General features: G+C 41.3%; 1 protein-coding gene across 2 annotated transcripts in view; it reads left to right on the top strand.

Moving 5' to 3' along the window:
- Positions 1-549: 549 nt before the first annotated feature.
- Rgs3 (regulator of G protein signaling 3) overlaps positions 550-12,520 on the top strand; it is a 116,852-nt gene continuing 104,881 nt past the window's right edge. The window contains exon 1 of one of the 2 annotated variants that reach the window (XM_076845648.2): positions 550-741. In XM_076845648.2, coding sequence (XP_076701763.2) covers positions 663-741 — 79 coding nt within the window. In that variant the 5' untranslated portion in view covers positions 550-662. The remainder of the gene's footprint in view (positions 742-12,520) is intronic. The other variant, XM_076845646.2, reaches the window with a different exon arrangement.

Genomic DNA, 12,520 nt, shown 5'->3' with positions numbered 1-12,520 from the left:
AGGCTGGCTGGTGCAAGCTGCTCCCATATGTACCTGTCCTAGGCTGCTCTCATCCAAGGGAGATTCAGAAGGGCCATCTGGGCTGGCAGGGTTTGGAAAGAGGCTGGAACCTCTGGTGGGGGTGGCTTGTCCAAATGCAGAGAACATTTTCCCAAACCCTACTGCCCCTGGCTAGGAGGGTGCTCCTTTGCCCTTGCTTGGGTCTGATGATTACAGGTCGGAGCTTCAAAGCTCTGGCTAATTGCAGCCTGGGGGAGCTGGGCGAGCAGGCTAAGCCCGCCCGAGTGGGCGCAACTGGCCCCTTTCAGGGCTGGCACTTTTGAGCCCCAAGTGCGGTGCTGGAGCCAGGGGTCCTGGCACAGCTGCTGGGTGCAACCGGCTCCTCTGACTGCTGGTGACTGTCCTCGTTGCTCCGGGCGCCCACGCCTCCTCCCCTTGGCCCGCGTCTGCCAGATCAGGTGGAAATCTCCCCATTCAAACCAGCGCGGGCCAATCAGGGCCGGGCGCGCGCGGCCGTTCCCCAGCGCCGCGCAGCCGGGCCTCCGCTCCCGCCCGCCGCCGCTCCGAGGCGCTGGTGCAGGGAGCGGGCGAGCCCGCTGCCCCGGTTACCCGCACAACACAGCCACCTCGGGTTACCCTGCCCCTCCCGCAGCAGGGCCGCCATGGAGGGCTCCCTGCACCGCGTCTCCTTCGGGAACCAGCGCGCCCGCCGGGACCTTTCCTTCTACCTCTCCACATTTGGTAAGTGCCTTGGGGGCAAGGCTGCCCCCCCCCCATACCCTCAGTGGTGAAAGGCGATGTTGGGCAGCTCTCTCCCCATCTGGGGGCGACTTCTCTGGCTCCTTCCTCCTCTGATCGCCCAGAAGGGCTCAGGGAACAGGCTCAGGCGCAGCGAGTCGCGGGACACCACCTGCTGCCCGGCCGCTGGTGCCAGCTGCAGTTGGTTCTGCCTCACTTGGCTGGAATAATCACGCTTCAGTTAATCTTTCAGAGACCCGGCTTGTCACCACGGAGTTTCCCATTAGCAGGCAGCTCCAGTGCAATCAAGGTTCAGTTTCTGGATATCTCATTCACCCACTTTCCTTTGACTCAGCGACTCAACAGGTGCAGGGTCAGTCCAGGTAGCCTTGCCTCCTGTGGCGCACCCTGGAGGCTGTAATCTGACTTCTTCATTGGGTATCTGGCTTGCAGCCGAGGTGGGAGAATTCTCTCCTCCAAGACAGACCTTGGGAGACTCCCAGGGCTGCCCTTCAACTTAAAGTGGAGAAAGGGGCAGTAGGCCTCCACTCCCAAGCTGCTAAGTTTGCAGATGGAGTTCTTCCAAATACCAGCTGGGCAGCTACTGTCACAAAGGCCTGGACAAACCTGACCTTCCAAGTATCCATAGTAAAGATAACACCCTTCTCTAGAGTACAGCCCTTGTTTCTTCCCTGGTCTTGCAACTCCCTGTGCAGAGGGGTTATTTTTCCTGACGGCTTGGGCCCAGAGAGAGGAAGATCTCTCATGAGCCAAGACTTGTACCTGAACTTGAACCTTCTGGAAATGTTCACTTCTGTGGGGGTGTTCACTTCAGGGGAGAGTTATGCAAGCTGAGTCTAGGACCTGACTACTCTAGAGGGAATTTTTTTCTTCATTGTAATAATTGGTGTACTTTGAAGAAGACGTTAGAAGTATTCATAATATTTCCCCCAGGATTATATCTTTTGTTTTGATTAGGATATTCATTAACATTTTTTTGGTAAAAATTTTGTTGAGATATAATTCACATACATACAATTCATTTATTTAAAGTGTACAATTCAATGGAAATTGTGCAAACATTACCACAGTTAATTTTATAACATTTTCATTGCCTCATCTCAAGTCTACACGATCGCTAATCTACTTTCTGTCTCTGAGTATTTGCCTATTTTGAACATTTTATATAAAAGGATTCATATAATACATGTTTATCTGGGACTGACTTCTTTCACTTATGATGTTTTCAAGGTTTAATTATGTTGTAGCATGTATCATTTCATTCATTTTTATGGTTGAATAATATTTTGTAGTATGGACATACCACATCCTGTTTATCCACCCATCTGTTGTTGAATACTTAAGTTGCCTTCACTTTTTGGCTCTTATGAATAATGCTGCCACAAACATTTATGTACAAATTTTTGTGTGGACAGATGTTCTTTTTTCTCTCTTATACCTATGAGTAGAATTCTTGGATCATATGTTAACTCTGTGTTTATCTAGCTGAGGAACTGTCAAACTTTTCCACACTGTCTGCACCATTTTACACCATCAGCAATGTATGCAGGTTTTGCTTTCTTCACATCCTCACTGATACTTCTTATTATCTGACTTTTTAGTTCCAGCCATCCCAGTGAATTGTAAAGTGGTATCTTATTATGGTTTGCATTTGCATTTTCCTAAACACCAGTGATGTTGAGCCTTTTTAATATGCTTATTGATATTTGCATATATTCTTGATATTGATATTTGCAATATTCTTCAGATTCCTTTGCTCATTTTTAAATTGGGCTATTTTTTTCTATTACTGAGTTAGAAGAGTTTTTTCCTATATTCTAGATGTAAACCCCTTATCAGATATATGATCTGCAAATATTTTATTTCAATCTGTAGATTTTTTCACTTTCTTTATATTGTTTTTTGAAGACCAAGTGTTTTTAATTTTGTAGAAGTCCAATTTATCTTTTCTTTTGTTGTTGGTACTTTTGATGTCATAATCTGAATCTCTTGCTAGGTGAAAGGTCACAAGATTTACTCTGTTGTCTTCTAAGAGTATCATAGTTTTGACTCTTACATTTATGTTTTAATCCACATTTAGTTAATGTTTGTATATGATATGAGCTCAGGGTCCAATTTTATTCTTTTGTATGTGGCTATCCAGTTGTCCCAGTATCATTTATTGATAATATTTTTATGCCTCCTCTGGATGATCTTGGTACCTTTATTAAAAAGCAATTGAAGGATGGGATTGTGGCCTAGTAGCAGAACACTTGCCTTGCAAGTGAAGTGTGAGGCACGGGCATTAAAAAAATAAATAAACAAAATAAAGGTATTGTGTCCATCTACAACTAAAAAAATATTTTAAAAAAGCAATTGATCATGGGATTATTTCTGGACTCTCAATTCTATTCCACTGATCTGTTTATCAATCATTATGCCAGTACCACACTGTCTTACTATTGCTTTGTAGTTATGTTTTGAAATTAGATGTATAAATCCTTCAATTTGTTCTACTTTTTCAAGATTATTTGGACTGTCCTGGGTCCCTTGAGTTTCCATCTGAATTTTGGGTAGAATATTTTATATAGAAAATAAAAATCAAAATCACAAAAAATGTGGATAAATATTTATAGAATGTCTTATTGAAGGGATTCCAGTGTATCAGCTTGCCTGATGAGCCAATTTATTAACCTGTCTGCAGTCTCTGAACCAAATTGTCACCCTCCTTAAGGTCTCTGTATCCTGGAAGTGGTGAGTGATCCGACAGAGAACAGGTTGCCCTTTCTGCAGGGTGTGTGGGCCAGGGGACGATGGACAGGCTGGACGTGTTCTGAGGGATGTAGGTAGCTGTGGACGTGGAAGACAACCCACTTCTCTTTAGAAATGCCACCCCCAGGTGAACCTGCACGATGGGAGCTGTGGGGAGGAGCTCTCAGTGCAGGCTCTAGCATGGGCCTGAGGTGTCGGGTTCATCAGAAGGAAGACTGTGTTGAAGGCAGAGTGGGCTAAGGCACAGCGTGGGCTCACTGGCCTTTGTTTTCCTTTTCCATGTTCACTGGGGCCCTGTTCTACCCTTTTCCTGCCCCTCACCAGAGGCCATGGAGATAAAGAATCCATCTTCTTCTGTCCCAGCTGTGGCCTGTGTCAGGCAGTGTGAGGTCAGCCCTTCGGTGTGTCCCTGCTGGCTGCTCCATGATCCCTGTGTTCAGCCCTCCCAGGCTTGGCTCGGGAAACCGTCCGTTCTCAGGAGCTCATCCAGTGCTGGTCGGAGTCTTCAGAGTTTACTGCTTTTCCTCTCTTGGAATCCATCTGCTTGGGAGCTTTCAGAGCTTCTGATGGGTCAATAGCTCTCTGTTCTTTTTTTTTTTTTTTTTTTTTTTTAAATTTTATGGATGCTCCTTTTAAATCTTTTCTATTATGAAGTATTACAAACATATAGAAAAGTGCCCCCGCTGGGGCAGTTCAGTGACTTATCATAAAGCACGTACCTTTCTTTCACCAGAGTCAAAATTGAATATTACCAATATCTAGAAGCTCATGTCTGATATATAAATTATGATTCAGTTCAAAATATTTTCTAGTTTCCATTGTTTATTTCTCCTCCAATCCATGGATAATCTAGAAGTATATTTCTTAATTTTCAATTTTTTTTCTTTCTTTTTTTTTTAGAGAGAGAGAGAGGTAGAGAGAGAGAGAGAGAGAGAGAGAGAATTTTAATATTTATTTTTTAGTTATCGGCAGGCACAACATCTTTGTTTGTATGTGGTGCTGAGGATCGAACCCAGGCCGCACGCATGCCAGGCAAGCGCGCTACCGCTTGAGCCACATCCCCAGCCCCCAATTTTTTTTCTAGCAATGTTTTTGTTGTTTATTTTATATTTTGATCAGAAAACATCCTCTGTATCCAGCAGTTTTTTGAAATTCATTGAGGTTTGCTCGATGGCCCAGCAGATAGCCAGTTTTTCTAGGTGTTTTCTGAGCGCTCAGAAAGAATTTTGCAGCAGTTGTATGAGTGTTCTTTGCAAATGTCAAGTTTAGGTCAAACTTGCTAATTACATTGCTCTAATATTTTGTATCCTTGTTGATTTTTTTCCCAGTTTGTTCTATCAGTTACCAATCGAGGTGTGTTAAAAATTCCCACTATAATTGTAAACTTGTCTACTTCCCATTGGAGTTGTAGACTCCAATTTTGAAGCTATATTAAGAATATGCAAATTTAGAATGATTATCTTTCTGGTGAATAGAAGCTCTTATTATGAAATCTTCTTTTGCTATGAAGATTTCTCCTTATTTCTAGATAAAATCTACTTTTCCTGATATTAACGTAGGTACTCGTCATAACATTTGCCTGGCATGTCTTTTTTAATCCTTCGCTCACCCCCCTCCGCTCTGTCTAACCAAGGAGCAGGTGTGGAGGTGGCATCTTTCTTCATGAAGACCTGAGATGATGTCTTCCTTCAAAAAGATCTTTATTTGCTTGTCACTTTGTGGGGTCACTAGCTAGCATTCTGCGATGATCATTTCCTCCTCCTCCTCCCCCTCCTCTTCTTCTCTTCTTCCTCCTCCTCCTCCTCTTCTCCCCCTTCTCTTCTCCCTCCCTCTCATCTGACAATGTTGCTGGGGCTGGTCTTGAACTCCTGGGCTCAAGTGATCCTCCCACCTTAGCCTCTGAGTAGTAGGATAATCTTAATTAAATGTTAGGGACTGAGATTGTTTGAGGTTGAGCTATGGTCCCTTGAGGAGCTGTGTGTGGTTATAATTTTCCCTATTCCTAAGGAGCAACCCTTTAGGGTCCCAAATGGTAGGGGCTCAGAAGAACTTGACTTCTCGGGATGCCCTGTTCTCTGAGCCCTTTTTCCTCAAGACCTGAGAGGTGGCCGAGAACTCTGCTTGGCCCTTCAGCTGTCCCACTGGAGTCTGGAGATATCTCAGGAGGAATTAGCTCAGGGAGACACTAGGTGTCCTTCCGCAGCCCTCCATCCCCCAGAGGCGTTCAGCCCTTCCTCTCTATCTGGTTATGGCTCTAAGAAGATGCTTTTAACATTTTGTATATTTTTTTTTTCCAGTTTTCCTCAGTGGCTCTGCCACCCCAGACATGGAAGTCTCCGCCATACATTTCTAGTGGCTGTGCCCTCTGTGCTAGGCACGTCACACGCATTGGTTTTCACAGCCCAGTGACAGCTGAATTGCACCAGCATCCGCACAAAACCCACACTTGTTCATAGTTCCCTGCTTCTTCTCGTTTTTTTTTTTTTTTTTCTTGTATTAAACTTGTTCCTCTGGAAAACCTTATTTGATAATTTAAAAAAAAATAACATTATTGTGAAAGATAATGAAAATAAATTATGGATTCCCTTGTGTGGCTTCAAGCCATCAGCAAGCACATAACAGATGCTCATCATTATAAAATAATACATATTTAATTATGGAGGAAAAAGTTGTAATATGAAATAGAGAGGGATGATGAGTAGTCTGTAAATATACAATTGACAATTTTAGACTTAAAATTATGACTTTATGTATGTAATTTAAAAATATTATAATAATAAAATCCAAAGGAAAATCACGGAAGGTAGAATAACATGAATTTTCTACACATAATAGCATTATATATAAGTTCATATGAAAGGAAGCCATTTGCTCCGCAGGTGACGCATTTCTTGAATGCATGGGGCTGTTCTTGGTTTACATGGGACAATTCCACGTTTTGTAGTGCACTTGCAACGGGCATGGCTTCAATCTGTCATCATTCTTTACTGAGAAAATCAAAGACCCCAAAACTGGGAGGTCTTTGTTCCTTAGTCAGAATGTACTTGTGTATCTGAAAACTGTATTTTGTCTTCACAATTTTTAAAATTGAATAATTGCCTTATAATTTATGTGACTTAATTTATCCCAATATTTATTGGCTTAAGTGACCATTTATTATCTTACTGTTTCTGTGAGTCAGGAGATTGGGAGTAGCTTACAAGGGTGTTTTATTTCTTTATTTTTTCTTTATCATGGTGATAAGGGTCATATATTTACATGAACCAAAAGGAGTATTATTTCTCATGTAAATGGCTCATATATGAATACAGAATGATAGATGACTGTGAACCAATAGCCTATCAGCATTCTGGTCTTCTCAGCTCATGCCAGAATTGCCCACCAAGCTCTGCTTACAATCTTCTAAAGCTTTTCCAGTTCACAGATCTTCAAGATCCTCCCCCTGCTAACCAGCTCCAAAGCCTCCTCCTCCTTTTTTTTTTATGAGTTAAAATATTTTATTTATTTATTTTTCCTCTTTTTGCATTTTTTTGTTGGTACATTGTAGCTATATATAATGATGGGATTTGTTGTTACACACCCATACATGCACATCATGTAACAACATAATTTGGCCAATATCACTCCCCAGCACTTCTTCCCTCCCTCCCTGCCTCATGCCCGCCTCATATCCGCTTTCCTTACTGATCTTCTTTTGATTTTCATGAGACACCTCCCCCTTTCTTTGTCTTTTTCCTCTATAGCTTCCACATATGAGAGGAAACATATGTCCCTTGACCTTCTGAATTTGGTTTATTTTATTTAACATAATGTTATATAATTCCATCCATTTTTCTGCAAATAGCATAATCTCACTTCTTTTAATGGCTGAATTAAATTCCATTGTGTATATATACTATGCTTTCTTTATCCCTTCATCCACGGATGGATACCTAGGTGGTTCCATAGGTTGACTTTTGTGAACTGTGCTGCTGTAAACATGGGTGGATATGCATGTATCATTATGGTATGTCGACTTGACTTCTTTTTTTGTTTTTTTAATTTAATGTGAGATGAGTCTTTTTTTAAAAAAATACCTTTATTTTTTTTTTGTTTTTTTTTTATGTGATGCTGGGGATTGAACCCAGTGCCTCCCGCATGCTAGGCAAACGCTCTATCTATTGAGCAACAACCCCGGTCCCCCCGGCTTGACTTCTTTAGGTTAAATACCAAGGAGTGGTATAGCTAGGGCATATGGTGGTGGTTCCCTGCCTAGTCTTTTTTCTTTTAATATTTTTGTTTTTAGTTGTAGATGGACACAATAACTTTATTTTACTTGTTTTTTATTTTTATGTGGTGTTGAGTATCGAAACCAGTGCCTCATGCATGCTAGGCAGGCGCTCTACCACTGAGTCACAAGCCTAGCCCCCATGCCTAGTCTTTTGAAGAAACTCCATAGTGTTTGTACTAATTTACAGTCCCACCAACAGTGTAAAAGTGTTTCTTTTTCTTCATGTCTAGAGGGGTGGTTTTGGCTCAGGGTTTCTCATGGGGGTTGCAGTCAAGTTAACTGGGGCTGCGATAGTCTAACTAGGCTTTACTGGGGTTGGGGGGTGTCTTTCTAAGTCTTATTCATAAGTTTCTTAGCAGGAGGACTCAGTTTCTTGCTACCTGTGGTTAGAAGACTTCTGTTTCTCATCACATGGGCATGGAACCCTTCATAGGGCTGCTTGAGTTTCCTCATGACATGGCGGCTGGTTTCCTTCTGAGCTGGTGATACAGAGGTGAAAGCAAGAAAGAATCCACAAAAAAAGACAAATAGCCCAATTTAATAGTGAACAAAAGATTTGGATGGGCATTTTTCCCATAGAAGAAATATTCCAGGGTGAATAGCACATGAAAAAGCTTTTGCTCAATGTCACTAGTTATTGGCAATATGCCAGTCAAAACCACCATGAAATATCGCATTGCTAGAATGGCCATAAAGAAAAGGGACAATAACAAGTGTTGGAGAGGATGAAGAGAAGTTGGACACCTTGTACATTGCTGACAGGAATGTAAAAATAATGCTCCCACTGGAAAAGGAGTCTGGCAGTTCTTCAAAAAGTTAAATATAGAGTTACATGTGTCCAAAAATTCTACTCCTGTTTATGTATCTAAGAGGAGTGAAAACATGTGCCCACAAATGAGTACATGTTATATTTGTGTTCCCAAAGTGTGCCCATATAATTGTTGTGCTCAGAGGCTCACAACAGCATTATTTATTATATCCTCAAAGTGGAAAGAGTCTAAACATCCATCAGCAGGTGAATAAAATGCAGCAAATCCACACAATGGAATCTTGTTTGGCCACAAAAAGGAATGAAGTGTTGGTATCTGCTACAATGTAGGCGAACCCTGAGAATATTATGCTCTGTGAAAAGAAGCCGGTAACAAAAGACCACATGTTTTAGGATCCCCTTTATGTGAAATGTCCAGAATAGGCAAATCCATAGAGACAGAAAGTAGATCAGCAGTTGACAGGGGCTGTGGGGGAGAGGGGAATTGGGAGTGGCTGCTAATGAGCATGGGATTTATTTTTATTTATTTATTTCTTTTTAAATGTTTTTATTTGTTCTTTTTAGTTAAAAATGACAGTAGGATGTATTTTGACATATCATACATACATGGAGTGTAACTTCCATTCTTGTGGTTGTACATGTTGTAGAGTTACAATGGTGTATATTCATGTATAAACCTAGGAAAGTTATGTCTGATTCATTCTACTGTTTTCCCATTCCCTTCCTCCCTCTCTTCCCCCATTGCAACCTGTCCAATCTGGTGAAACCTCCCCCACCCCACCGCCCCACCTATTATGAGTCAGCACCCTCATATCAGAGAGAACATTTGGCCATGGGTTTTTTGGGATTGGCTTATTTCACTTAGCATGATAGCCTCCAGTTTCATCCATTTACTGGCAAATGCTATAATTTCAATTTTCTTTCTGTTTGAGTCATATTCCATTGTCTATATGTACCACATTTTCTTTATCCATCTATTAAAGGGCATCTAAGTTGTTTCCATAGTTCAGCTACTGTGAACTGAGCTGGTAAAAACATTGGTTTCCCTGTGTCACTATGGTAGGTCCTTTGTGTATATGCTGAGGATTGGGGTAACTGGATTAAATGGTGGTTCCATTCCAAGTTTTCTGAGGATTCTCCATACTGCTTTCCATAGTGGTTGTACCAATTTGCAGTCCCAACAAGAATGTATGAGTGTACCTTTTCCCCACATCTTACCAACATTTATTATTACTTATATTCTTGATAATTGCCATTCTGACTGGAGTGAGATAGAATCTTAAGAGTAGTTTTAATTTACATTTCTCTAATTGCTAGTGATGTTGAACATTTTTTCCCTATGTTTGTTGACTGATTGTATTTCTTTTTCTGTGAAGTCTCTGTTCAGTTTCTTAGCCCATTTTATTGATTGGGTTATTTGGTTTTTTGATGTTAAGTTTTTTGAGTTTTTTATATGTTCTGGAAATTAATCTGAGGAGCAGGTGCAAAGATTTTCTCCTATTCTATAGGCTCTCTTCACATCCTTGATTGTTTTTTTTGCTGTGAAGAAGCTTTTTAGTTTGATACTGTACCATTTATTGATTCTTGTTTTTACTTCTTGCACTTTAGGAGTCCTGTAGAGGAATAAAGTTTCTAAGTTGACATGATGGAGAGTTGGGCCTACTTTTTCTGCTAGTAGGTGCAGGGTCTCTGGTCTAATGCCCATGTCCTTGATCCACTTTGAGTTGTGCAGAGTGAGAGATAGGGGTCTAATTTCATTTTGTTACATATGGATTTCCATTTTTCCCAGCATCATTTGTTGAAGAGGCTCTCTTTTCTCCAATGTATGTTTTTGGCACCTTTGTTTAGTATGAGATAACAGTATCTATGTGGATTTGTCTCTGGGTCTTCCATTCTGTACCATTGGTCTTCATGTCTGCTTTGGTGCTAATACCATGCCCCTTTTGTTACTATAGCTCTGTAGTGTAATTTAAGGTCTGGTGTTGTGATGCCTCCTGCTTCACTTGTCTCCCTGAGGATAGCTTTGGCTATTCTGGGCTTCTTATTTTTCCAAATGAATTTTATGACAGATTTTTCTATTTCTATGAAGAATGTTGTCAGAACCTTAATAGGAATTGCATTAAATCTATACAGTGCTTTTGGTAGTATGGCTATTTTGACAATATTAATTCTGCCTATTCAAGAACATGGGAGATATTTCCATCGTCTGAGATCTTCTTCAATTTCTTTCTTTAGAGTTCTGCAGTTTTCATTGTAGAGGCCTTTCATCTCTTTTGTTAGATTGATTCCCTAATATTTTATTTTTAAGGTGATTGTGAATGGCATAGCTTTCCTAATATCTCTTTCAGTTGATTTATCACTGATGTATTGGAATGCAATTGATTTATTGGTGTTAATTTTATGTTCTGCAACTTTGCTGAATTCATTTATGAGTTTTAGAAGTTTTCTAGCGGAGTTTTTTTGGGTCTTCTAAATATAGAATCCTTGTCGCAAATAGGGATAGATTGAGTTCTTCTTTTCCCATTCGTATCCCTTTAATTTCTTTCTTCTGTCTAATTCCTCTGGCTAGAGTTTCCAGGACTCTGTTGAATAAAAGTGGTGAAAGAGGACATCTCTGTCTTGTTCCAGTTTTTACAGAGAATGCTTTCAATTTTTCTCCATTTAAAATGACGATGGCTTTGGATTTAGCATAGATAGCTTTTACAGTGTTGAGTTATGTTCCTACTCGCCCTAGTTTTTCTCATGTTTTGAACATGAATGTACAGCATGGGGTTTCTTTAGGGGAAGATAAAAATGTTCTAAAATTAGAGTGATGATTGGTTGCATAATCCTATGAATATATTAAATAACAATGAATTACATGCTTTCAATTGGTGAATTTAAATCAATACAGCTGTTTTTTTTTTTTTAAAGGAGCCCATAACGCCTATTACATCCTATTCTTGGGGATCACCCATTATCACCTCGACCACATTCTGTTTGTTAGAAACAAGCCACTAAGTCCATCTCACAACAGGAGGGTGGAGCATCAGTGATGTTGCAGACCAATTTTGAGCCCCCCACAGGGATAGAGTGGCTAATAGTGGGTTCCCTAGACTGGACTGCCTAGCGTCCAACCCCAGTTCTGCCACTTAACTGGCTGTGTGACCTGGGTGGCCTGTTTAACTCTTAGCCTTCAGTTTCCCTTCCTGTAAATGAGGATTAAAAATAGGAACTATTTCATGGAGTTGTTGGAGGAACAAAATAAATAAAAAGCACATAGTAGAATGTTGAGTACCCAGTAAACATCCAAAGAAGGTCGCCTTCCTTCTCCGCATGCATGTGCCCAGCCCAGGGGTTTACCGTGGCCCTGACCCACTGGTGTGGGATTGCAGGAGGCCAGTAAGATGCTTGAGTCAGGGCCCCACAGACTGCTGGCTGGCTTTGGCGATGTGATGGCCCAGCCAACCTCAGATGCTGACTGGGGTAGATTCACAAAGTTTAATTTACTGGCTTGCCCAGGAAGGACCTAGAATCCTTTGCAAATGATCCACAGGAATCTAATTCCACAGATCTGAATGCTAATTTATTAGGTAATGCTGAGTAGACTAGAAGACTTCTGCTGGCCAGAGCAACCTTTCTGGAAGGAAAAACACTTTCTCGTCTTGCTTGTAGGCTTGAGGGCAGACTCATAAATGGAGGGTGAATTTATGGATATTAGCGGCTGGCTGGGCTGCGCAGACCAGACCTTCTTGGTACATTTGTCCTGGTATCATCCTTCCTGTGGCTTTTCACGTGTGACCAATCTTAAGTGAGCATTTGCTTTTGGGGTGAATTGGGTTTGAGGATGACTGCTGCTTCATGCTACCAGGCAGGTCTCTGGTGGATGAATTCTGTGTACATCTTAGGTTGGCAGGGGCTTCCTGAGGGATACATATCTTTGAACTTTGAGTGCAGCAAGGGGCTGTAGCAAGGGCTACAGCCCATGTCTT

Source organism: Callospermophilus lateralis, chromosome 2 (assembly GCF_048772815.1).
Source record: "Callospermophilus lateralis isolate mCalLat2 chromosome 2, mCalLat2.hap1, whole genome shotgun sequence".
Classification (NCBI taxonomy): domain Eukaryota; kingdom Metazoa; phylum Chordata; class Mammalia; order Rodentia; family Sciuridae; genus Callospermophilus; species Callospermophilus lateralis.
This window is presented reverse-complemented; position numbering and strand designations above follow the sequence as displayed.